A 25,064-nucleotide genomic window follows, 5' to 3' on the forward strand; every position below is an offset into this window, starting at 1 on the left:
TGCACTTAATGTAAATGAATGATTGCTTAGGTAAATAAATAATTATAACACCATTTTAACATATTCTTGGCCCACTTTCATTTTCTTTACATATACCGTTTGGCATATTTAAAAAAAAACATTTTGTTCAGCATGCTCCTTTGGTGATAATGATTTTTTTAAAAAAAAAAAATTAATGATAATACATTAATCCAGTTCAAGCCACAGACAACTAATCAACAAGCAGGACACTCAGATTTAGGTGCATCAAATACATCAAAGAGTTCATCCTGCTAGCTCTGCATTCAGATTCCCATCTGCATCATAGGTAACTGTGGAAGAGATTTTGCACACAAAGATAAACATAGACAGAATAAAATAAAATAAAATCACTCACAGAAATAAAAGGATTGCATTAAAACTGATAGTCCAAACACCATAGCCTGTCATTGTCTATCCACCTGCTCACTGCTTCCGAGTGACAGTCACTAGAAGCCCAGAGAAAAAGATGTGTTCCTATTGCCACCTAAAACAACATGAATGTTGCAAGGATCTCCTCTGGCAGAGTAACTCCATGTTATGTATATTTCACTGGCGACGAAGGTGGGATCCCGCTGAGCTGACTGCCACACACAGCACCGCAGCACCGCCACCTGCCGCACCGCTGCCTCGCACCGTGTATCCAGGCTTCAGCTCCGGGACACAAGGAACTCAGAATGGCAACCGACAGCAGCTTCACACCGTTCAACCCAGCATCTGGAGACTGGGAAGCGTACGCCTCCCATTTCACCTTCCTCCTAGGAGCCAAAGGGGTCGCCGCTGACGAAGACGCCAAGAAGAGGGCAATATTCTTCAGCGTTTGCGGAGAGGAGACATTTGAAATCGCCCGGGCTCTCCTTGCGCCTGAAGACGTTGCTACTGTTCCATACAAAACAATAATGGAACAGCTGAAGGGGCACTTTTCGCCACAGCCCTCAGTGGTGGCTCGTTGAAATGCCTTCTACACAAAGCGGCAAGCCCCTGGGGAAACCATAACTGGGTTTGTGACCTCTCTCCGCCAAGCCGCCCGGTTCTGCAACTTCTCAGAGCTGGAGAACATGCTTCGTGAACGCCTCGTCGGTGGACTGAAGGATGAGAAGCTGCAACGACGCCTCTACGCTAAGAAGAACCTAACGTTCCAGGTCGCTCTGGAGGAGGCCCTGGCAACGGAAGCTGCCGAGAGGTCAACGCAAGAGGCACGGCCGAGTCCGCCATCCCAACCGAGGGTCCACCACGAAGACCTCACCGACGACTCAGGATCTGACAGGGAGGAGGTGCACCGAGTACAGCAGCGCACTCAAGCAGCCCACATACCACAGCTGCCTCGACGAGAAGGAGGGAACTGCGCAAGCTGTGGAGAAAGTCACGAGAGGAGGACCTGCCGTTTCCGCAATGCAGAGTGCAGGCAGTGCAGAAAAGTGGGACACATCGCCCGGGTGTGTCGGGCTCGGCCCACCCGACGCCAGGCATCAGATGACCAATCCAAGAACCCCAGGTCCCGGGGCCCAACGCACCAAGGCAACTCGACGGAGCTCACGGACTTTCAGGTATATCAGTTGCCCCACCCCAACGTAGAGAAAATTTATGTAAAGGTAAAGATAGAGGGGGCCCCATGCCACATGGAGCTTGACACGGGTTCAACTCTATCCATAATCTTGGCAAGGACCTTAAGGAAACTGTGTCCTACTGGGGGTCCCAAACTCAGGCCGGCCCCATTCACCCTCCGGGACTTCCAGAAACGTAAGGTCCCCACAATGGGGGTGGGGACCTTCAGGGTGCAATACCGAGGGCGGACGCGGCAACTGGACTTACTTGTGGTCAAGGGCCCCTACATTAGCCCACTGGGATTGGCATGGTTTGGACCACTGGGGCTAGCTGTCACTGGGGTGAACCACACTAGCTTACAAGTGGACGTGGATGCCATATGCAAGGAATTTCCGGGGGGTTTCGACGGGAAATTGGGACAGTATACGCCCCCCCCCATTGCTCTACAGCTTGACCCCGCAGTACGACCGGTCAGGCTCAAGGCCTGCCGGGTCCCGTTCGCCCTGAAACCCCGTATCGATGAGGAATTGGACCGGCTCATGGAGCAAGGAGTGCTGGAACCGGTGCCTAATGCCCCCTGGGAAACCCCAATCGTCACACCTGTCAAGCCTAATGGTTCAGTCTGCATCTGCGCAGACTACAAATGTACCATAAACAAGGCCCTCACGGCCCATGCATACCCAGTGCCAGTGGTCAGCCATGTCCTTGCCACCCTGGCTGGGTCGAAAATTTTTGGCAAGCTGGACTTGGCCCAAGCATATCAACAGCTGCCAGTAGATGAGGCCACAGCAGAGGCACAGACGATTGTGACGCACAGAGGAGCATTCAGGGTAAAGCGGCTGCAATTCGGTGTCAGCGTGGCACCAGGCATATTCCAGAATCTAATGGACTCTCTACTTAAAGGGATTCCTGGCGTCACCCCCTTCTTTGATGATGTGTTGATTGCCAGGCCCACACCAGAGGAGTTTGAGGACCGCCTCCGCACCGTTCTGCACCGTTTCCAGACGGCGGGTCTCAAGGTGAAGCGGGAAAAATGTCTACTAGGAGTGCCCCAGGTGGACTTTCTGGGATTTATGGTGGACGCAGAAGGGGTCCACCCAACTGGGGACAAGGTACGGGCCATTTGTGATGCCCCAGCGCCCAAGAACAAGACTGAACTGCAGGCCTTCTTGGGACTATTGAACTTTTACCATTCCTTCCTTCCCCACAAGGCGGCGGTAGCGGAGCCCCTACACAGGCTCCTGGACAAGCGGGCCCCTTGGGTGTGGGGCCAGCGCCAGGAGGCCGCATTCCAGGCAGTCAAGGACTTGCTTGTCTCAAATTCGGTCTTGGCACACTTCGACGAGAGGCTGCCGGTGGTGCTAGCATGCGACGCCTCACCCTATGGCATTGGCGCTGTCCTGGGACACCAACTCCCAGATGGAAGAGAGGTACCAGTGGCATACTTTTCCCAGACACTCAATGCAACCGAGCGGAACTACTCACAAATCTACAAGGAGGGTCTGGCAATCGTGAAGGGAGTTAAAAAATTCCATGATTTCTTGTACGGGCGGCCCTTCACCGTGGTGACTGACCACAAACCGTTGCTTGGCTTGTTTGCCCCCGAAAAGCAGACCCCCCAAGTGCTGTCTCCTCGCGTCCTCAGGTGGTCAATTTTCCTTGCCAGCTACCAGTATGCACTGATTCGCCGCCCTGGGAAGGCGATGGGCCATGCGGACGCCCTCAGCAGGCTACCACTACCGGAAACAGGCCCCGACCCAGCACCTGCACAAGAGGTTATGAGCCTGGAGCTGCTTCCCGACCGCCCCATTCAGGCACAAGAAGTTGCACACCATTCCAAGAAAGATAGGATCATCTCCCGGGTCCTGGACTGGGTGTGGAGGGGATGGCCCAGCAGCAGCCCCGGGCCAGAATTCGCCGGCTACACAACCCGCAAACATGAACTGTTGGCCCACAAGGGGTGCCTGTTATGGGGAAGCAGGGTCGTTGTTCCCCAGCCCCTCCGCAAAAGGGTCCTCACAGCCCTACACGAGACACACCCAGGGGTAGTAAGAATGAAGGCCCTTGCCAGGAGTTATGTGTGGTGGCCGGGGATCGACGGAGAGATAGAGGCCTGGGTCAAACACTGCCAGGCCTGCCAAGAATCCCGCCCAGATCCCCCAAGGGCCCCAGTCCAGTCCTGGGAGTCCGCCTGAGCACCATGGTCACGCCTGCATGTGGACTTCGCTGGCCCCTTTCAGGGGAAAACATTCTTCATAGTGGTGGACTCCTACACCAAATGGCTGGAAGTCGCACTGGTACCATCCACTTCTACGTCTGCAGCCATCCGGGTACTACGCAGGCTGTTTGCAACCCACGGGCTCCCTGACACTCTCGTCTCAGACAACGGGACTGCATTTACGTCAGGAGAATTCCAAACCTTCACAGCGCAGAATGCCATCCGCCACATCCGTTCGGCGCCATTCCACCCTGCCACCAATGGCCAAGCAGAACGCATGGTGCGGACCACCAAGGAAACCCTTCGCCGCATGACATAAGGGGATTGGGAGTACCGCCTTGCCACATTCCTTCTAGCACAGCACAGCACCCCCAGCTCAACGACTGGCCGGAGCCCCGCTGAACTACTAATGGGTCGGCGCCTTGCAATCAGATTGGACCGCCTTCACCCCGATAGAGCTCAGGATGAGGTAGTGGTGGGGGAAGGCAGGAACCCCCGGACCTTCGAGGCCCAGGACCCAGTGTACGCAAAGAATTTTGGGGCAGGCCCTGCATGGGTACCCTCCACAGTCACCAGGGTCACTGGCCCCGTGTCGTACAAGGTGCTAACAGATGGGGGGCAATGCTGGCGCCGCCACTGCGACCAGATACGCCGACGATTCCCGGGAGAAAACCAGGAGGAGGAGGACAGGTCAGAGGAGTCCCAAGGGAACAGTAGGGCAGTGAGGCTCATAGAGCAGCAGGGGCCAGCAGGAAAGGCAGAATCAGTAAATACAGAGAGGACTCGTGAGGCCGAAAGGACACCGGAACCAGAACCACGACTGAGCGAGCCGGTTGCGCAAGACCAAACAGCCCCATCACAGCCAGCATCCGTGGAACACGAGCCAGAACCTGAACCCCGGACGAGGGAACACCCCAGGCCGCAACGCACACGTAGGCCGCCAGCGTACCTTGAGGACTATGAATGCAACCTCCCGGGCAGGACTGGAACTTAGAGGGGAGGGGTGTTATGTACTGAGTCGAATAGGATCCAAACTGCAGCAGTCTGATTGGTCCTAGAACAATAGGATCCAAAAGGCAGCAGTCTGATTGGTCCTAGAACAATAGGATCCAAAAGGCAGCAGTCTGATTGGTCCTAGAACAATAGGATTCAGAATGCAGCAATCTGATTGGTCCTAGAACAATGCAGCAGTATGATTGGTTGGCAGGAACCACCCAATCATGCTCCAGATTGAAGTGAATCCACAACCTGATTGGCTTACAGTAGAATTCTGGAATTAAACAATCATGTGCAGCCCATTGTGTAAATAATGTATATAAAGCAGATACTTGAGGGGACATTCATTCCTCCTCACCACTATGAGCTGAATAAAGAGCATGAAATCATTTTGCGACTCTGAGTATATTTCACTCCAGCAGTAGAGCAATAATGGCAAATGAAATCTGTGTATATGGCAGTTATAATGGGTGGAATGCAGGCTGCACGAAGCAGCTCACCTCATGCTTTATTCAAAGGGCAGAATGATTTTGTATGGAAAACGTGATTCCCTCAGATACCCATAATATTATAAGGATATATGAAATTGAAAGGAGCTGATTATATTTTCCATGCCTCTAACATTTTAATAGGGATATTTGCTACTTCAGAGGTTCATAATGAGATTTGGAACCATGTAAAAGGTGTTTATTTTGAAGGGGCTTATCAGTATCTAACCCTATGCATTGCTACAGCTATATACAAAATAGACTGGATTAATGGAGGATATGGAAAAACAATTGTAGTATTTCCTATGCTGTTTCAGTAGTTTTTACTAAGTCTCTAGAGTCTTTTGCAGAAGGATACAGTCTGTTTTTGTAAATTACATTACAAAAAGGAAATAAAAATACATGATTGCTTGGGTGAAATAACCATCAAAAAGAGATGAACAAGGAAAAAAAAGTTGCAATGAGATTTGATTTATTTCCTTTTGATTTATGTATTTTGGTATTTACATTTTAGATCCAAGAATTTCATCTTACCAAACTGGAAGCTAGTACTGATGTTCCAAAGAAAAAGTAAGCATACTTAGATCATTAGACCCAAATTCCTTTTAACCCACCTTATGATAATAAAAGTATAAGTACATATATTTTGATTTGTTTACTACAGTGGTACCTCTTATGGACACGATCCATTTCGGGGTGCCGTTCGCACCCTGAAAAGTCCGTAAGTAGAGTGCCGCTTCTGTGCGTGACACAATAGAGTGCTCCTGCGCAAAGTGTGCAGAACGCTTCTGCGCATGCATGCGCGACGAAACCCAGAAGTATACACAACCCAAAAATCCGCAACATGAACCTAACGCAACTAGAGGTATGACTGTATTTTACACAACCATCTCGAGACAATGTACGATAAAACAGCAAAAATATAGGTAAAAATATAAAAAGCCCATAAATTTGAAACAGGCTAAAACAGACACTTGTAGCAAAGACCCATTTATCCACCTGAGAAAGCTTGTTGGAACAAAAACATATTCACTTGTTTCCAGAAGTGTAGATAGTGGGCCCCTGTTGTATCTTGATAAGATTTTCCAGATATTCAAGTAGTCAAAAAACAAATTAATCCAAATAGAGTACCTACTTTAGGTATAATTTTTACATGATTTACTTTATATTTGTTTCAGGAATCATGCAAATAAAGAGGAAATTATAATCCAAAAGAAGCAAGATAAGAAGGTATTTAAAGACCAGGAATACAAAAGAAGAAGAATAAAAAGTCCCCAATATTTAAAACAGTTTGTTCAGTAAATATATTATACAAGGGGTGCAAGAAGCCATCTACAAATCATGAATATGAGCCATAGATTAATATACGCACAAATCCAGATTTCTTGCATGGGGAGCCTTTCTGTGTGCTGGAAGTGGAGGAGGAGGGGCTGCAACAGCAATGAATGGCTGCCTAGCATGGAGCAAAGCAGCCACTCTGTTCTTCTGTTAGCCAATCAAAAAGCTACTAGGAGAGAAGGGGTAGAATTAACTTGGGCAGACCTGAGACGGAACGTCGTCCCTCTGGTCTGCCATAAAAGAAATGAGAATTTGCCAAGGGGGGAGCCATTGTATTTCCGCCCTTCTCATCCCTACCCACCTTTTCTGCTATAATATGGTGTTAGCTAAGCTGTGTTAAGTTATGATGAGAGTGCTATGGACCCAGGTTTAGCTACTGGTTAGCATTTGGGAAATAATTTTACCCAGGACCATAGTTGGCCATTTTGACAACCACTGGGCTTAAATCAGTCATGGCAAACTAGTTTCATTGGTTTTGGTTGTCTTCAGTGTTTGACTTATTTAAGGACTTAGTCATAAGTAATTTAGCTGGAAAGGCTCCTACAAATTTAATGTCAGTAAATGGTTTATCAGTGTTTCCTTATTTTATAGAACAGAACTAATAAAAACAAGAAGCACCTTTTCAGTGACACAGATACAGAATATAGAGATGACAGGACAGATATTAGCTGGCTAAGAGAATCAAATAGAAAACCTAAACTGCAGCTGGTTGACTATAGCAGACCCAGAAAACAGAAGTCTAAAACTCTGGATACAAGTATGCAATCTATATATTACAAAGTTTATAGCTGTAACAATCTTCACTTTGTTCTATGAGAGTAAATGTCTTATTATCTTGCTGTCTTGTAGACTTTCAGTGTAGTATACTTAAAACATGTCAGATGAATTTCTAGAATTGGGTATTATATTTTTCCCTGACAGATTTAATGGGGGGGAACTAGTGATATTTTGTTGTTTCTTGATTGGGTAAAATCTGAAAATAGTATATCGCTTACTTTTCAATATACTCCACTGGAACAAACTTTGTAGATCAGGAATGACAGGTTAGAGTTCCTGTTCATTAATGGTACTCTGATTTCACATTTTAAATGACTATATGTACCTACATTGAGGGGATCTAGGGTATGTTTAATGACATATGAATCAAAGATTTTAAAATTTGTTCTGAGTAGTGAAGCAGAACATAATTGGCCTAAATGAAGTTCTTTTGCACTTGATGTTGTAAGGTTTTGTTTTGTTTTGTTTTAGATATATATTCTGTATCACCAAGCATGGGGGAAATACCTCAACAGAAGAAAATCATAAATGATAAGGTATGATAAAACGTTCAAACTGTATATCTTAGAAGCATTAATACTGAGTCTATCCATATGACAAGACATATAAATAATGTGATCACATAAGCAAAGTCGATTCAGTTTGCTGTGCAATATAAGGAGGAGCTGTTTGGCCATTTTTCATTTCATTTTTTCTGCCTTGCTTGAAGCAGACCTATAATTTCTTTGAACTCTTATTCTGGCCTGTTATCTTTACTCAAGATTTACCAGTTTTTCCTGTTCAATGAATTCCACACATTGATTTGCCTGTTTTCTCTTCATTAAAAAAAAGGGGTAGAAGCAAGGATTTAGTTTTCCTTGCTTGTGTTCACCTTAGCCTTTCCTGCCCGTTCCCCATTACTTCTGTTATACTTTCCTGCTACTAGCGACACGCCAGTATTAGATAAGGGAGCCATTTTGTGTTATTCCATGCCCCCCACAGACCTCACATTTTGTGGTTGGCCCCCATGTCACTTCCTCAAAATTCTGAATGTGCTCATTGGTCAAATAATTAATACATCTCCATTAACATGTTCGTGCATTGTCGGAATAAATAAAGGTACCAGTTTCTACCAATCAATGTGATAATGATGCTGAGGGGAAAGCAGCACCAACCAGATCAAGACAACCCAGAAAAGCAGCACTAGCCAAAAAATGCTATAAAGAACTCTCAGATTCATCAACTGAAAGTGAAGAGGAAACAGTACACTTACCAAAGAAAGACATTTTAAAAGAACGTGTAAGTTGTAGTTTTTTGTGCAGCGTTATTAATTATTTTAGATTCTGTTAGAGTTTGCATTTTAAAGACTCCCTAGTAAAATAAAAAGAATTGTAAATATGTTGATATGCCCTTAATCTGAACTGATCTTAAACAATCAAGCTGTAATAATATAATAATAGAAAACATTTTTTTAGCAGAGGGTAAGGATCCCATTTCTCCCTAGCACTCTGAATTTGTAATTGTACAAATTTAGTGTTGTTTTAAGCACCAAATAAATGCCCATGATAGATTGTAGTTCCAGGAAACATACAAGGCAGAGAAATGTGTGAATATTAGTACCAGGTTAAAGAAGGAGAAATTGAAATGCTACAGGAAAAATACTAGGGCAAAAATAGCATGATAGAAATACAGTTACACTCTTGGATTCCTACTTTGTCTAATGGTAAAACACTGAGTGGAATTCCGTGTCACTATGTGATGTGTTTTCCATCAGTGCAAGCCTTTAAGTTTGCCAGAGAGAATGATTAGCCCCTTCTTCTTGCCCTGTGTGCTGTTCCGGAGGTTTCTTTTGACACACACCCCTGCCAAATCAGTTTTTTGGGGGAAGGATGGAAAAGCCCATTGTACAAGTGGAAGTCTTTTTGCAGGGCTTCCACTGATGAGGCTCATTAAGTGAATCCGGCCCAATATTTTTGAATTAATATTTGAATTATTAATTTTGTTTCCAGCATAAAATCTCCAGCGTGCTTAGTATCTAGTGAAATGTGTCAGATATTATTTTTTTGGTATTTCCAGCCAGAACACAAAAGTATGAAAAACAAAGCTATTGATCAACCAAAGGTACAACAGTGTGTTGCTTCCAGTGAGGTGACCAAAATAAAAAAGGTACAGCAAGTAAAAAAGTCCACTAAATCAAAAGATAATGTGCCGAAACAACAAATGGAGTTATCACCACTGTCTTCGTCTGAGAGCCTACCTTCTTTTGAGACACTGAGAGGTAAGTTTTATATTTTTACTTGTATATTTGTTATTGTGTGTAACTGAAACTTAAATACATGCATACTGGTACAACAAAGCATTAAAACATTATAAAATTATATAATCATAAAATACAAAGAAACCTAACAGTCGTTTATAACACACAATATTTAACAGTTTTGAGATAACTAAAATTAAACTGTAACAGTGAAACCCAGCAAGTTTTTTGTGATTTTTGTTGCCATACATCTCTTAACACTGTGATTCTGCAGCTGGGGCACCATCAGGAAACTATTCACTGGATAGACACCTATTAATAGCTCTTGTTAGATGTCTTAATTTGGAGAACATGGCTTGATGTTCCTCTTCTAGAAGCAGTCCTGTCTACCACTTCAGAGAAAACAACCAATTTCTGTAGGCTGGGGGTGGGGGCAGACTTTCTAAGAATAATGGAGAGCTGCTGAAAACCTACAATTTATGCTGAAGGGGAAATGATATTTTACTGGTACCTACGCAACACAGGCTACCCTCCAAAAGCTACTGGGTATCTGTTAGACTCAAGTAATTCTAGATTTTTATAGTACTGTACTTTCTTTACTGTTTCTTTCCTGCTACCTCTGAATTGCCAGACTTAGAAGTTAGATCTGATAAATTAAGAGAGCAACAGGAGATAACAAATTCACTCACTCTGTTACTGACAGTCTAGGTAAGTCATTGTGCTTTTCTGATGAAAAGTGTAATGTCTGGTGAGTAAAAACTATGGAAGAAAACAATTAGAAAACTGCAAGAAATGAATTCTGTGTCAAGGAATGCAATGTGTCATCACTGGAGAAAGGTGATAGTTGCATGGCAAATGAACATAGCTCATTGACAGAGCACATGCTTTGCATTAAAAAAGAGTCTGGGTTCAGTCCTAGTCATCTTTAGGTAGTGTTGGAAAAGACATCTGTCTTAAACCCTAGACAGTCACTACCAGTCAGTGGCTTGCCTTAGATGCAGAAGCAGAGTGTTGGTTCACACTGCTCAGCAGTGTCCACTTTTCTCTTTCCCTGCTTCTGTCGCACTGGAAGAAAGTATCCAAAGTACGGGCATTGTTTGTTGCACCTAAACATGCCACAAGCAGTAATTGGATTCCACTTGTGGCTTGTTTGGAAAGAAGCAAATCACAAGAGTGGTTCACATACACCAGTAACCCAGTGCTCTAGTTTGTTTCTTCCCAGCATGGCAAAGGCAGGGTTGGGAGAGAAGCAAATCGAATACTTACTGAACATCACACACTGTCATGCTGCTTGTTTGCATTAGAATGTGTTTTATTTTAAAATATGGTTTAACATATGAACCAGATGGACTGATGGTATTCAGTGTTATAATATTGCTTGCTGTGTTTCTGTACAATCAAAGAACACGTTTTACATGCTTGAGATCGCAGAAATCTCCAGTTCAAAAGAGGACTGGGAAAGATCCCTGACTGAGCCTCAGGAGAGTTGCTGCCTGCTAGAAGATAAAATGGGCTAAACTAGAGGAATGAGTGGTTGCTTTGCTTGTTAGATAGCTTCATATATTCATTATGCCATAGCTTTCCTTCCCTCATGAGTTTGTAGTAGAATGTAAAATGAATATGCAGTTGAAATTTAGAACGGGTTGAGGTTGGGGAGGAGAGTTCACAGCCTGAGACTTGCACGAGCACATTCTTAAGTGTTCAGTGGTCAAATGCTGTGTATGAACAAACCAATATGTTGAATTATGCCTTTATTATTTGTTTAGGCTGGCAGAAGGGAACAAGGGAGGAATCTGCTGATCATATTTCAGAGAGAAGGTCATCTTTGTCATCCTTGCTTCACACACCTGAAAAGGAAGAATCCTTGAGCAATATCAAAAATGTGTCTGCTTTAGTGAAAATGGATAAGTTAATGCAGCTTCCTGAAAAGGACCAAACACAGATGTTTGAATTTGAAGACTTGTCACCTGTTTTAAGTCCAGTTCCTTCGGTAAATATGGAGTATTTTTAAAAAGAATTACCTTAATTCAGATATTAAAAACTATTAGTTTGATATGTAGAGGCCATACCTATGCATGTTTGCTAGGAAGTAACTCCCATTGACTTCAGTGGTGCTAACTCCCAATGTCATGTGCGTATGATTACAACCTTCTTATTCTTCCTATTCATTATATTTGTATTTTGTCTTTCATTCATAGATTTCAAGGTGGTTCACAGCAAAAAATACAGCAGGTTCCTACAGCTGTCTTTACTTTGCCTTTGCTAAAATATAAATGATGCAACATACTGTATAGAAAAGCCTCTAATCTCATTTCTCCTTCTAGTGGTCACAATATATGTATATTGTGTGGTCACGATATATGTATATTGTGTATATGTATATAAGGAAGGGAGTGATTTTTTTTCTATGGTGTTTTCATGTTTTTATTTGATGAATCTGATTTTCCATATATACTTGCAGCACAGTCGTAAGCATATTTGGTCAGGTAAGCCCCACTGAGTTCAGTGGGCTTACCCCCTGCCTATTACTGAATTTGCTCATAAGTCTGTTCACACATACATGTGGACCCTCATCTACCACATGCTAATGGAGGCACAACTTTGAGTTATTTTTATCTGGAGACAGTCTCACACCACAGTGGTTATTTCACTATGCTACTATCAATTTAGAAATGCCAACACAGTCTTTCTTAATTAGGGGAATTATCAAGAAAACAAAGATTTAGCTATAAGTGGCGAGTGATAAGTAAAATGGCTTTGCTGCTTGAAGTGCCAGTACAGACATGTAAAGCAGCAAGACAGTTGTTACAAGTTGCACAGACTACCCAAACCCATATTACATGTCCTGTAACCTTAATAATTACTTCCCAGGGAAGGAAGAGTTAAGGAGACATCGTTTCTTGAATTTCACCTTGACCTGCAGTGACATGGTCACAACTGAGTCCAGGGTTCCTGGCATCAAATCATTTGATTTGTCTTGGGGTATTTACAGTTACATTAAGCTTGCAAAGTAAAGTTCCTGTGCTCTCTTAGGAGGCTCTCAACCTGCTTAAGTTAGGATGGGAAGACTGATAAGAACCCGCCTGATACAGTTGCAGAATTAGAACAAGCTTTCCTTTTGGAATAATTGGCTTGAGCTTCCCACAAGGGGCCTGACTAATTCCAAATAAAAATAGCACATTTGGTGGAGGAGCAGGAAGGCAAGGATAAGAAATCTAGCCAAGGTTGAAGGAGTCTCCTACCAGCATCCATTGGAGCAGGTTTGAAACAGAGCAGAGTAGAGCAGTATTCTGGGCAAAACGCTGAACAGTTTGGGCATCAGCAAAGATATGCATTTACAGGAAAAAAGCTTCCTGTCAGTCTTAGACAGTTCTAGACAGAAGCGATATTGAGTGTTAATTATTTCCAAGTACTGAGTCATTACCAGACATATCTATAAAACTTTCCCACTGCAGAGTGACAGGAGGGTCTCAAGAGGTCTCTGGACAATCAAAAAACAGCATGAGGTTACTGAGGTGTCTCTCATGATGAAGGAAGGTGGCACTTTCCCAGGAAATGCAAATTTAGATATAATCTAGTTATTGGTGGGATATACTTACTGGAGGAAGGCCCCAGGGCTGAATATATGTATGCTTGCATAAGATACAACAAAGGTTCTGTACTATCTGCTTGGCAGGAGGTTGGACTCGATGGCCCTTGCAGTCTCTTCCAACTCTATGATTCTATGATTCTGTCCTTTCTAGTCACAGCTGACACTATGAGATAAAGTCCGCTTAAACCAATGTTGCCTTCTATGTTACTTCAAATAGTACTGCACTCATTGCTCAGAGCCATTCAAAATATAGTTCCAAGGCATGTACAAAATTCTGACTGAACCAAGCTTCTTGGTTAACAGTTTTCTGAAGGTTGCAACCTTCACCTTCAGTGATCTTACGCATTGGAAAAATCTGCATGTGTATTTTTCCTTAAGAGTCATTTACCAAAAACCATTTTTCTTTGTAGCTGAACCTTAGTCCCTCCACTACAAAAAGAAAAGGCACCAGTGTCCAAAAAGCAGATGTAGCAGACAAATATGGCACTCTTGAAGCAATTAGCATGCAAAATTACTCTTTAAACAGATCATCTGATATAGAACTGAAAGATCTTTCTGAAAACCTTGTGAAAAATGGGAAAGAGGTACATGATATCCAATGCAATTGTTGCATTTGGTGGCGAAATAGTTCTCTTTTGCTGTTATTGTTATAGTTATTGTTCTTGTAGTTACTGTTATTTTATTCTTGTAGTTATTGTTTTTTGAAAATACATTTCTTCATTGTTTCAGATTGAAAATTTTGTTGTGGAAACAGTCAAAAAGAATAGGCCAATGCAAATTCTAAATACCGTATTTTTCGCCCATAGGATGCACTTTTTCCCCTCCAAAAATGAAGGGGAAATGTGTGTGCGTCCTATGGGGCGAATGCAGGCTTTCGCTGAAGCCTGGAGAGCGAGAGGCATCAGTGCGCACCGACCCCTCTCACTCTCCAGGCTTCAGGAAGCTATCCACAAGCCTTGCAAGCCCGGCGGGAGTTCCCGCGGGCTCACAAGGCATGTGGGCAGCAGCCTGCAGCCCCGGTGAGTGTCCGCAAGCCTTGCGCGCCCGGTGGGAGGTCCCGCCGAGCGTGCAAGGCTTGGGGCGGCAGCCTGCCGCCCGAAGCCCGCTGAGCCCTCCGAAGGGCTCCCCGTGCTTCGGGCGAGTGTCCGCAAGCCTTGCATGCCCGGCGGGAGGTCCCGCCGGGCGCGCGAGGCTTGAGGCGGCAGCCTGTAGCCCGAAGCATGCGAAGCCCTCCAGAGGGTGCCCCGTGCTTCGGGCAGGTGTGCGCAAGGCTTGGGGTGGCAGCTGCGGCTGGGGGGGGGAATAATTTTTTAAAATTCATTTCCCCCCCCCAAAAAAAACCCGAGGTGCGTCCTATGGGCCGGTGCGCCCTATAGGACGAAAAATACGGTACTATACTATATTTTCCCCTGTTTTTATGAAAGGCACAAACTGTTTGCTATTTGCCTTTGAAATTTATAAGCCCAGCAAACATTCATTTCTACATACCATACTTTTTAAAGCTACATTTGGACTGAAATTCAAAACACAATTGCTAGGGAGTGAGCCCTATTGAATACAAGGGGATCTGAGCAGGGCCTCACAGGATACAATCCAGCCCAACATTTTTTAGTTCCAATTATTTCAATGAGAGATATTTAAGCATTTTATAGAATTTAAAAGTGCTTAACTGTAGCTGGGTTATGCCATATGTTTCTAAAGCACATTAGTGTAACTGTTGAAAATTAATTTTAAAGTATTGGAGCAACTGTATTTTTGGCAATTTTTCATTTATGTTGTCTGTTAAATATTCACATGTTAGCTTAATCTAAGGTAATCTTACAAATTGGTTTAACATTTGGTTAACATTATGCAACTATTTTTAGGGTTCTGTATCTCCATCTCAATTATCCACACCTAGCAAAAGTGAGGAAGAACTATGGCATGCGGAACCTCTTACTAACACACATAAATCTGGTTTGTAAATTTTGCTTTCTGAAAAAAAAGATAAACAGCAGATCTGTAGTTTGCTATATAGACAATGGAAAGTCTTTAATTTCATGCTGTCTATTTTACATGGTCTGAGAAAACAAGTAGCTACATATTGTTTGAAAATTGGGGCTCGCTAAGTTTCTAAGTGGATGCTTGCAAATCATTACATTATTCCCGAGGGCACTTTCTTTCTTGTCAGAATACTGCTATATGCCCCCTTTCTCATGGCAAACTAAATATAATGAACTTTTTGAGCTCCAAGGAGCTGCAGAAATAAATTATGTAGCACTTCTGTGTCTTGTGATATGCACACCCTTACATGCTGTTTAGGTATTGAATTGAGCACAACTATATAATGCTGTATTTTATTGCTGTGGTTTATAACATTTGTTTAAATATTGTCTTAGGACCTACAATACATACTAATTTCAAACGATTGTACCAGGAGGATACTGAAAGTGATTCTGATGAAGAAGGAGTTAAAAGGGAGGGAAGAAAAAGAAAGCTGCTCCCTAGAAAGTTATTTAAAGCAGATAATAGCACTTGTAAAGGTCAGCTGGAACTGAAGTTGCTCTTTGAAATGGTGTAAAATGTACACACATCTCAACTTTCCCATCACAGTCATTTCATCTGTAATATTAAAAGGCATTTAAGTAAAATAATAAAAGTTGGGCTCTGAAGAACCACTGAACTAGTTATTAGCTCAAGGAGGCTCTGAACCTATATTTCTCCCACACACCCAGCTATATGGCTTCTGAAACTGGGCAGAGTTTCTAAAGCAGTTTTATTCAGTTGAAATAGGGGGGGGGGGCACTGGAAGTTCTAAGGCCTTGGGTATTCGTAAAGTAGTTATGGAATCCCAACTGGAAGTCTCTGTTAATAGGGAAGAAACTTACTGTGAATTAAGTGCCTCCTCCTTATTTGACAGGAGTGTCAGAAAACTATATAGGTGCTTGTAACTCTATCTTGCTCTGACCTTCGCTGTTGCAGTGCATGTGTTCTTAATATATATTTTCAAAATACCCTTGTAATTTTGCATTTTTACATCATAGCATCATGTGAGATACATAGATTACACTCACAGCTGTGGTTATCGTAATACATCGTGAATGGTTACAATTCAAAATGAAAACCTAAGAATGGTTTACTGCAAGATTAAAGAATTGTTGCAAAAGTCAGTTTCATCAAACACATACTCCTCTTCTTGCAAGAGGAATACTTTAGAATTAGAAGTCCAAGTCTTTGTCAAATGCTTCTGATATACAGTGCCACCTTATGATGAAAGGCGGAACAGCATCTTCTGCAAATACAAATTGATCATTTGAATTTCCCAGCAAATTTTGTTGAAGAGCATAGCAGTATTAGCTTTTTTTCCTCTACTTCTTTGAACTTCTAAACGGGCTCTATTGGATGCCTTTCATGTGATTGTTTTTCTGTATGAATATAAGGGGGGAAACTTGCTGCTATGTGTGATGGTAACATACCCATCTATTTCATACATATGTTGGAAAGTCACGATTGGCAATATGTTTCCAAAATGGGGATATGTTAACAAAATTGGCTTAGGGTAACATTGAAGCTAAGCAGGTCTGGGCTTGATCAGGTCTTGGATTGATATGTATGGCACCATGCATTTTTTTTATTTTTTATTTTTTTTGAAATGGCAAATACATTTTATTAAGATTATGACAGACATTGCAAAAAATGGCATTAACTGAAAACATTCAAAGGAGTGTGGGGTTGGTGAGAGAAAGGAATAGCTAGAAAATGTAAATAAAGGCAACCAATTGGAACAAAGTACTGGGGCAGACTTGTGTATTTAAAATAACAAGGTACAGTACAGGAGAAAAAGTCAAGTATTGAAAAACTACAGGCCACTGTTTTGTTTAAAAACTGCATAGCAGTATGAAATACTGATATCCTAGATTTGCATTGAATTTCTGCACACACAAGAGTATACCAAACAGAATTATTTAGCATTAATGTTTTAATAGCTCTGGATTAAAGTTTTAAAAAACCCACAGTATCTAAATTTCAAAGTAAAAGTGCACAGTATTGAGAATGAAGTGTTCAAAAAGCTAAATGTGGAAAAATGAATCAATTTTCCTCACAGGTACAATTACTTTTAGAGCTAGAGAGCCTTCTAGTGTAAAAGGGCTCGTGTTACAATATTTGTCTCAAAGAGGCCGGGGCACCATGCATTGAGGTCATTAATATAACATTTCTAATAATGTAACAATCTAACATTTGCATGATCTTTACACTTTATCATATACCGTATATGCGTATACCAATAAATTGCTGTGTGTGAAACAGTGTTTAGGTTGCTGTTAGTTAAGATTTTATTTATTTACTTATTTTGTTAGTCACTTTATTTTGCCCAGGGCAGCCCAAAGAAACTTACAACCAACCACACAAACAAAAATACCCACATAGATACATTATAACCAAAGGAGAAAGCAAATACATTAAGAAAGATCCACATCTGAAAGGCCACAGGTGGTTAAAAGCCAAAGGCCTGGTTATAGGGGAAAGTTTTTGCCTGATGCCTGAAAATATGCAGTGAATGCGCCAGGTGAGCCTCCCTGGGGAGAGCGGTCTACGAATGAGGAATCACTGCAGAAAAGGCCCATCTTCATGTTGCCACCCTCCAGACCTCTCATGGAGTGGACACACATAGAAGGGCCTCAGATTATGATTGCAGGGTCTAAATCAGTTCATATGGGGAGGGGCAGTCATTGAAGTTATTTGAATAAGCACCATATATCTTAGGAAGTGCATCCATAGTGATAGGAGTATATAATAGATGGCATCTGAATCATGATACATAAATCTTTTTTATTTTTTAGTTTCTGAGAGCATGTCTCCTTTGTCCATCAATGATGCGTCTACATTTGATGGAGAAATCTGGGGTGCTGACAGTTCAAGTGTAGGGATGATGTGTCAGAAGGTTTGCAAGGAGTTTGCCAGGAAAACACAGGCGAGTCTTTTTTATTTATCCCTAATATCGCACACCTTTTATTGGTAGAATATTTAGTCTTGTTAAGAAGAAGGTTACATATAGACTTGTGGGTTGCTTTTGATTACAAATGGGGATATGCCAGATACCAGCAGAAGTTATCCTGCTCTCCAAGAAGTCCTCTGTAAATATCCAGTTACAGATAGGTAGCCGTGTTGGTCTGCCATAGTCAAAACAAAATAAAAAAATTCCTTCCAGTAGCACCTTAAAGACCAACTAGGTTAGTACTTGGTATGAGCTTTCGTGTGCATGCACACTTCTTCAGATACCGTATCTGAAGAAGTGTGAAGGTATCTGAAGAAGTGTGCATGCACACGAAAGCTCATACCAAGTACTAACCTAGTTGGTCTTTAAGGTGCTACTGGAAGGAATTTTTTTATTTTGTTCTGTAAATATCATTATTGTTGCGTGCCCAGACACTGTGATCTACCACCCTGCAGCAGTGTTAAATGACCACTTGTGACAACAATCGTTTTGGTTCACATCCGGCCACAGCTTTATTGATTACATATGTAAGCGGCTTTAGCTCAGGCCAAATCCTGCCTGTTGGTTGATTCTCCTCAGGGGTAAATCGTTGGTGAGGGAGCCCTATGACATTCATTAAATAGGTTGATGACTGCCTTTTGAGGAGTGCAGTGGCCCTAGCCCCCGAATGGGCATCTTGACAGGAGCACCTCCTCCAGGATCCCTTTAACAGTATACCCTATTCCCTTGATGGGGTAGGCAGAAGGCTTACAATATCCCTTTGAACCAATAACTAAGGCTTAACCGAATGCCTTATCCGCCCAAGTTGTGACAATTGCTATGAGGTAGGCGAAACCCCCAGGTCAGCCAATTGACCTGAAGGACACCCCCCGCCAGCCCCGAATACAGCAACCGATCGTAATCCATAGCAAGCTCAAAATAGTATTACCCTCCATGGTGGGTAGGATGCAGTTTAACTAAAGACCATAGTGCCAGGCATGGAGGCTGCACTCTTTAAATACCCTGGGAGCAGCCTTGAGGGAATTCCTATGGCAGACTCAGTCAGGCCTGCCCCTCAGAGTGTCCGCCTCTTGGTCTAGCTGCTATTGGCCAATCTACAACTGGATTCAATTCTACCTTTCCTCCGGCCAGTGGGAGAGCTTCTAACTGCTTCCTGGGGATCTGGCTGAGGTGGCTGGGTGCAGTGGGATGCCGCCATGCCACCCACCAAAGAGGGTAAGCAGAATTGTTGTTACTAAATTTGTTACCTGCCCTTCACCAGCAGGTGACCAAGCAGGTTGCAACAATTTAAAATTCAAACAGTTAATGCAGATTACAATCACAGGAGTAGGATAGGCTCTGAAAAGGCATATCTCAGATGTCAAAGGCCAGGGTAAAGAGAGAAAAGAGAATTCATTGTCTGTGTTCTAGTACAGAACATTCTGGCCTTCAATGTGCTTGTCATTGCTTATGAAATGCTTCCAGTGGATAAATCTGTCACTTTGCTTTCATGCAATCTTTTAAAATGGCAGCTGGAGTATATTTTTTTCAGAGTTCTGGTTTTTAAAGCATCGTTTTGGGAAACCTTTCAGGAGGAATGGTGTGTGGTTCTTATATGGAAGGGGTGGGAATTGACAGCACATAATTTTTGTTTTCTCTTCTCTTTTTAGAGCCGCTCAAAGAGAATGGACAATTTTACAAAGCAGTCATTGAAAGCAACTCACCAGCATTTGGATGCAATGAGTAGTGAGTTACATAAGTGCAGGTGTGTATTGAATAATTGCTCAAAAATGAATGTTCTGTTGCATGTATTGTGTATTTTTCTTTTTCTTTGTATTTTTGCAGGACCAAACAGTTGGAACATCTTCATTCCTGTCTCATGAAAGAGCTCGAATGTTTTGAAAAAGATTCACAGGCTTTGAGAAATATGGAGAAAGACTTCTCAGTAGGTGTTTCTACTCACAGAAATATTAAACTACTTGAATTACTTGCTGTGATTTGAATGTAGGGCATTTGAAAGTACTTATGAACATGGAGAAATTTAAAAGGGGTTCCTAGACTGGAGGTATCCCTCCCAGAAGCCTAACGGAAAAAGATGCAGGCTCCAAGTGAGAAGATAGCCCTTTATTGAAATACAAATGAGCATAGGGACAGTCTCAGAGATTAGGAGGCTGTAAAGGACCACAGCCAAAGCAATTTCTCTTGCACCCTTCCAGATTATACACATTATTTCCATTCACTGCTTAAAGGATCGCAGCAATCTTAGCATTTGCCACTCAGTGTCATCATCCAGAACAAATCAAAATCTTTTAGCTTTCAGATCAGCCCTCATGATGATTTTATGTAATTACATATAATAATTTTTCAGTGTCTTTATTAAGACTTTGACTAATGTTCCTATTCATTAAATGTCTCCCAATATCTGCTTTCATCTGTCTAAAAAACAGTTCAAGATTAATCACATGCCTAGTGTCATGCCTAGCCGATTCTCTTTTCATTCATAGAATGGTCACCGTACATGCTAATAGTTTATTATTTTCAGTGTTCGTGAATGAACATTTGCTACTAGCAGGCTATCGCTTTATTACAGGCCTTTCCCTGGGTCTTAGGTAAAGGTAAAGGGACCCCTGACCATTAGGTCCAGTCGCAGATGACTCTGGGGTTGCGCGCTCATCTCGCTCTATAGGCCGAGCTGGCATTTGTCTGCAGACAGCTTCCGGGTCATGTGGCCAGCATGACTATGCCGCTTCTGGCGAACCAGAGCAGCGCACGGAAACGCCATTTACATTCCCGCCAGGGTAGTACCAATTTATCTACTTGCACTTTGACGTGCTTTCGAACTGCTAGGTTGGCAGGAGCTGGGACCAAACAACGGGAGCTCACCCCATCGCGGGGATTCAAACCACCAACCTTCTGATCAGCAATCCCTAATCTCTGTGGTTTAGACCACAGCACCACCTGTGTCCGCCGATCAGAAGGTTTCAATAAAGAGCCTGGGTCTTAGAACCTACCAAATACATAGATGTAACATGTAAAGCTTTTCCTGGCGTAGAGATAAGGAATGGGAAAAGCCTTACTGGCTAAATTTCTGTATACACTATTTAGCTGCAAAAACCCAGGGCCAGAAGACATGCTGGCAATATGAGAAATAGTGAGCATCATGAGAAACAGTGGCATCATGACTCACTATGTTCTAGTTCACTGCACTTTAATTTTTAGAGTTTTCCAAGATGTGGTGAACCACAATCTCTATATTAAGAGGTACAACTGCTCTCACCTAAAAATGGCAGTCTGTGATAGCTTCATCATGCCACATTAGAGAGGCATGTCTGAATCAGTTTTTTGTTTGTCCTGGAACATTACTTTTTGTAGAATGAAGCTAACTATCAAAATAAAGCATAAAGTTATAGGAATTGGTAGCAGCTAATAATTACAGTTAATTAGCAACATAAAGGTAAAGGGACCCCTGAACCTAATTAGGTCCAGTTGCAGACAACTCTGGGGTTGCTGCACTCATCTTGCTTTACTGGCCGAGGGAGCTTCCGGGTCATGTGGCCAGCATGACAGAGCCACTTCTGGCGAACCAGAGCAGCGCACGGAAACGCCGTTTACCTTCCTGCCAGAGCGGTACCTATTTATCTACTTGCACTTCAACGTGCTTTCGAACTGCTAGGTTGGCTTGAGCTGGGACCGAACAACTGGAGCTCACCCCGTCATGCGGATTCGAACCGCCAACCTTCTGATCGGCAAGCCCTAGGCTCTGTGGTTTAACCCACAGCGCCACCCGCACCCCACAATTAGCAACATAGTATAGTGTTAAAACAACAGATTTTAATAGTAAGAGCCAAAATAAATAAATCAAGGCTTGTTTCACATGTGAAAATAAGGATTTCTTATACTGATTTTTTTTTTATTTGCAGAACTTTTCAAAGAAGCATTTTGAAACATTTAGTACTTACAAGAAAAATGAGCAACAGAGGTTAGTGTGCTTTCTTATTATTGGAGCACAACAGTGCACTGCATCTTTGTTGTTGCAACTACTTTTAATGTTGCATAGGAGTACATGGCACTTGTGAGGACATTTTTTCCCTGCGTCAAAGCAAAGATACTTAAATGGTCTTTTGATCTATATTCTCTTAGATTTCAGAATCTTAAAACTTCATTCGAAAAGAACATGTACCATACTGCTGACGTTGAGGAAAGCATTTTTACATCTGAGGTATGTAATTTCTCCTCCTGCTTGACAGAAGGGAAGCAGTTACAGTGTACCGCTTTTAATGCCTGACTATAAACATCCCAAAAGATATACCCAACAAGACTCAATACATATGAAAAATACAAAAGCCCTCTCATGGTGGAGTTCTCCTTCCAGTAATAATCTTGTGTCTACATTGTTTTTAGAAAGTGGCTCAAATGCTGCTTTGAAAAGGTTTTATCCTTAAAGGGGGCCTAAATCTATTTTTTAAAAATAGAATTAAGTAAAATAATTCAAGGACCAATTTCAACAGTAGCTAATTGGGTGATGTCGTAAATATGAATTCTAGACCTTTCCTGAGAATCGGTGTACCAGTACAGCAGTCTAGGTTGACTGAATAAGTCATGTGTTTACTGCAGGTAGTAAATGCAACAGGTAGCTGAGGACAGCCACAGCTTCCTGGTTATGTGTATTACTACTACGCTGGTACCTCGGGTTACATACGCTTCAGGTTACAGACTCCGCTAACCCAGAAATAGTACCTCGGGTTAAGAACTTTGCTTCAGGATGAGAACAGAAATCACGTGGCGACGGTGGCAGCTAAAGTGGTGCTTCAGGTTAAGAAAAGTTTCAGGTTAAGAACGGACCTCCAGAACGAATTAAGTTCTTAACCCAAGGTACCACTGTATACATGTGTTTGTTTTGTTAAGCCCTCACCTGTGGCTCCTAGAAGCTGTCAGCATGCAACAGTGGCCACACCCCAGGAAATGGCTTTGACTGGCCAGCTAAACCAAATGAAGCCAATGCATCTCAAATCCTCAATGAGTTAGGGACTTCCCTGCATTTGAAGACAGGCTCTGGTGGATTGAGTGGATGAGATCAATAGTGAGCCAAATGATCAAGAAGGCAGTTTCTGCACATGCTGTAGAGGGAAATGGGCAGACTGGAAATTGTCAAACTGGAAAGGTAGCCCATCTAGGAGAAGGGAAACTGATCCTAAACCTCCGCTACCTTGTGGATATACTTATCTGTGAAAAAGACTTCTGGAGTGACCCCCCAAGGAAAAATCCATACAAACTGTCTTGCAGGACGTGTTTGAGAAAAGGTATAAAGCCTGCATAATCCCGGAGTGGAGTCCCAAAGATGGTTGAATGGTGTCTTGTAAGCCAGCAGCCAAGCTGGTGCCAAATGTATTGCTCTGCTTTCCTTTGGACCACATCAGCGAGGCTGAGAGAGGACCTCCTTACACATTGCCTGGGCTTGCTTCCGAAGGAGGTCACTTCAGTGCTGTTAACACAGCAAAAACAACACAGGAGGCAGTTGTTACAAGTTACCATTCTCTGCAGCCACAACTTTGTCCCCAGAAGTGCACTTCATTGTCTTTCAAGACAGATGGTTGCCAACAATGTGTTGTGTTGAATTTTGCTAGCACACATTAAAAACATAATGTCTGGAACACTTCTATAACACCTACTCTGCTATTATGACATGAAGCCTTCCCCAGGCTCCTGCTTCTCATATTTCCAGAGTTAGTGCAGCTGAGCAGAAGCATTGACATCTGCCTTCCCCTGTTTAGAAGGGTGCAACTGATCCAAGGTCATGTGGTACGTGGCTCATTAAGTAATTAAAGGCATTTGTGAGACCAGCATATGCATCCACAAAAGTAGCTCCCTGTGTAACTTGTGGCTTTGGCTTTGCTTCCTTTCAATGAATCTCTGCTGGCAGCAAATAATTCTGCCCCAGTTCTACCATGTGTTTGGAGTTCTGAATCATTCTGAAAAAGAGTTGCAGCAGAGACTATGACCCACCTCCGTGTTGGGTCTGCATGATTCACTTGCCTGCTACCAGTCAGCAGACAAGCTAACTTAGCCTTGCAGACACCCACAGCAGTGAAACATGGTAGGTAATTTTCTTATACAGTGGTGCCTCGCAAGACGAAATTAATCCGTTCCGTGAGTCTCTTCGTCTAGCGGTTTTTTCGTCTTGCGAAGCAAGCCCATTAGCAGATTAGCGCTATTAGCGGCTTTTAGCGGCTTTTAGCGGCTTATCGGCTTAGCGGATAAGCAGCTTAGCGGCTTAGAAAAAGGGGGGGGGGAGGGGAAAAAAACCCGCAGGAACTCGCAAGACATTTTCGTCTTGCGAAGCAAGCCCATAGGAAATTCGTTTTACGAAGCACCTCCAAAACGGAAAACCCTTTCGTCTAGTGGGTTTTCCATCTTGCGAGGCATTCGTCTTGCGGGGCACCACTGTAGAAACCTTTGCTAGCAGTGATGCTTGCTTCCTAGTTCAATTCTGATGTTTGATATTAGGTGTGGGGAACCTCTGGCACTCCAGGTGTTGCTGAGTCCCAGACAGCATCTGGGGGACCAAAGGTTCTCCACTCATCGTTTAACTGATGTGCATGGAGGGCCGCAGAAAGCCAAAGGAGAATGAGAGAACCTATTTTGAAACTGCAAGAAGACGGCTTGGGACTTCTGATGCCGTAGTTGCCTGGCAAGTGGCAATCTTCCAGCTGTGCTGTCTCAGCACAGAAGCTCTAAGAATTTCAGAAAAACTACAGAGTCATTTGGTTTGACTTTGCTTTCTGCAGCTTTAGTCAAAATGAAAAAGTGAAAATACACCAAATTTTTGGTTTTATTTTAGATGCAGCTAATGAAAGATGACATGAAGGGGCTCCAAGAAAAATTCCTTAAGGAAATGGTAAAAA

The 25,064-nt window shown here is 42.9% G+C and overlaps 1 protein-coding gene across 4 annotated transcripts in view; it reads left to right on the plus strand.

Annotated features, from left to right (window-relative positions):
- The window catches only part of SYCP2 (synaptonemal complex protein 2), a 55,279-nt gene that overhangs the window by 29,379 nt on the left and 836 nt on the right, over positions 1 to 25,064 (plus strand). For all 4 annotated transcript variants that reach the window (XM_079978840.1, XM_079978843.1, XM_079978841.1 and 1 more), the window contains exons 28-43: positions 5,780 to 5,835; positions 6,444 to 6,495; positions 7,195 to 7,360; positions 7,852 to 7,916; positions 8,479 to 8,658; positions 9,436 to 9,637; positions 11,383 to 11,606; positions 13,619 to 13,792; positions 15,074 to 15,164; positions 15,587 to 15,730; positions 18,029 to 18,159; positions 19,833 to 19,927; positions 20,008 to 20,107; positions 22,083 to 22,141; positions 22,303 to 22,381; positions 25,001 to 25,057. In XM_079978840.1, coding sequence (XP_079834966.1) covers positions 5,780 to 5,835; positions 6,444 to 6,495; positions 7,195 to 7,360; positions 7,852 to 7,916; positions 8,479 to 8,658; positions 9,436 to 9,637; positions 11,383 to 11,606; positions 13,619 to 13,792; positions 15,074 to 15,164; positions 15,587 to 15,730; positions 18,029 to 18,159; positions 19,833 to 19,927; positions 20,008 to 20,107; positions 22,083 to 22,141; positions 22,303 to 22,381; positions 25,001 to 25,057 — 1,875 coding nt within the window. The remainder of the gene's footprint in view (positions 1 to 5,779; positions 5,836 to 6,443; positions 6,496 to 7,194; positions 7,361 to 7,851; positions 7,917 to 8,478; positions 8,659 to 9,435; positions 9,638 to 11,382; positions 11,607 to 13,618; positions 13,793 to 15,073; positions 15,165 to 15,586; positions 15,731 to 18,028; positions 18,160 to 19,832; positions 19,928 to 20,007; positions 20,108 to 22,082; positions 22,142 to 22,302; positions 22,382 to 25,000; positions 25,058 to 25,064) is intronic.

The sequence above is a fragment of the Podarcis cretensis genome (assembly GCF_951804945.1).
Source record: "Podarcis cretensis genome assembly, chromosome: 6".
In the NCBI taxonomy this organism is placed as follows: domain Eukaryota; kingdom Metazoa; phylum Chordata; class Lepidosauria; order Squamata; family Lacertidae; genus Podarcis; species Podarcis cretensis.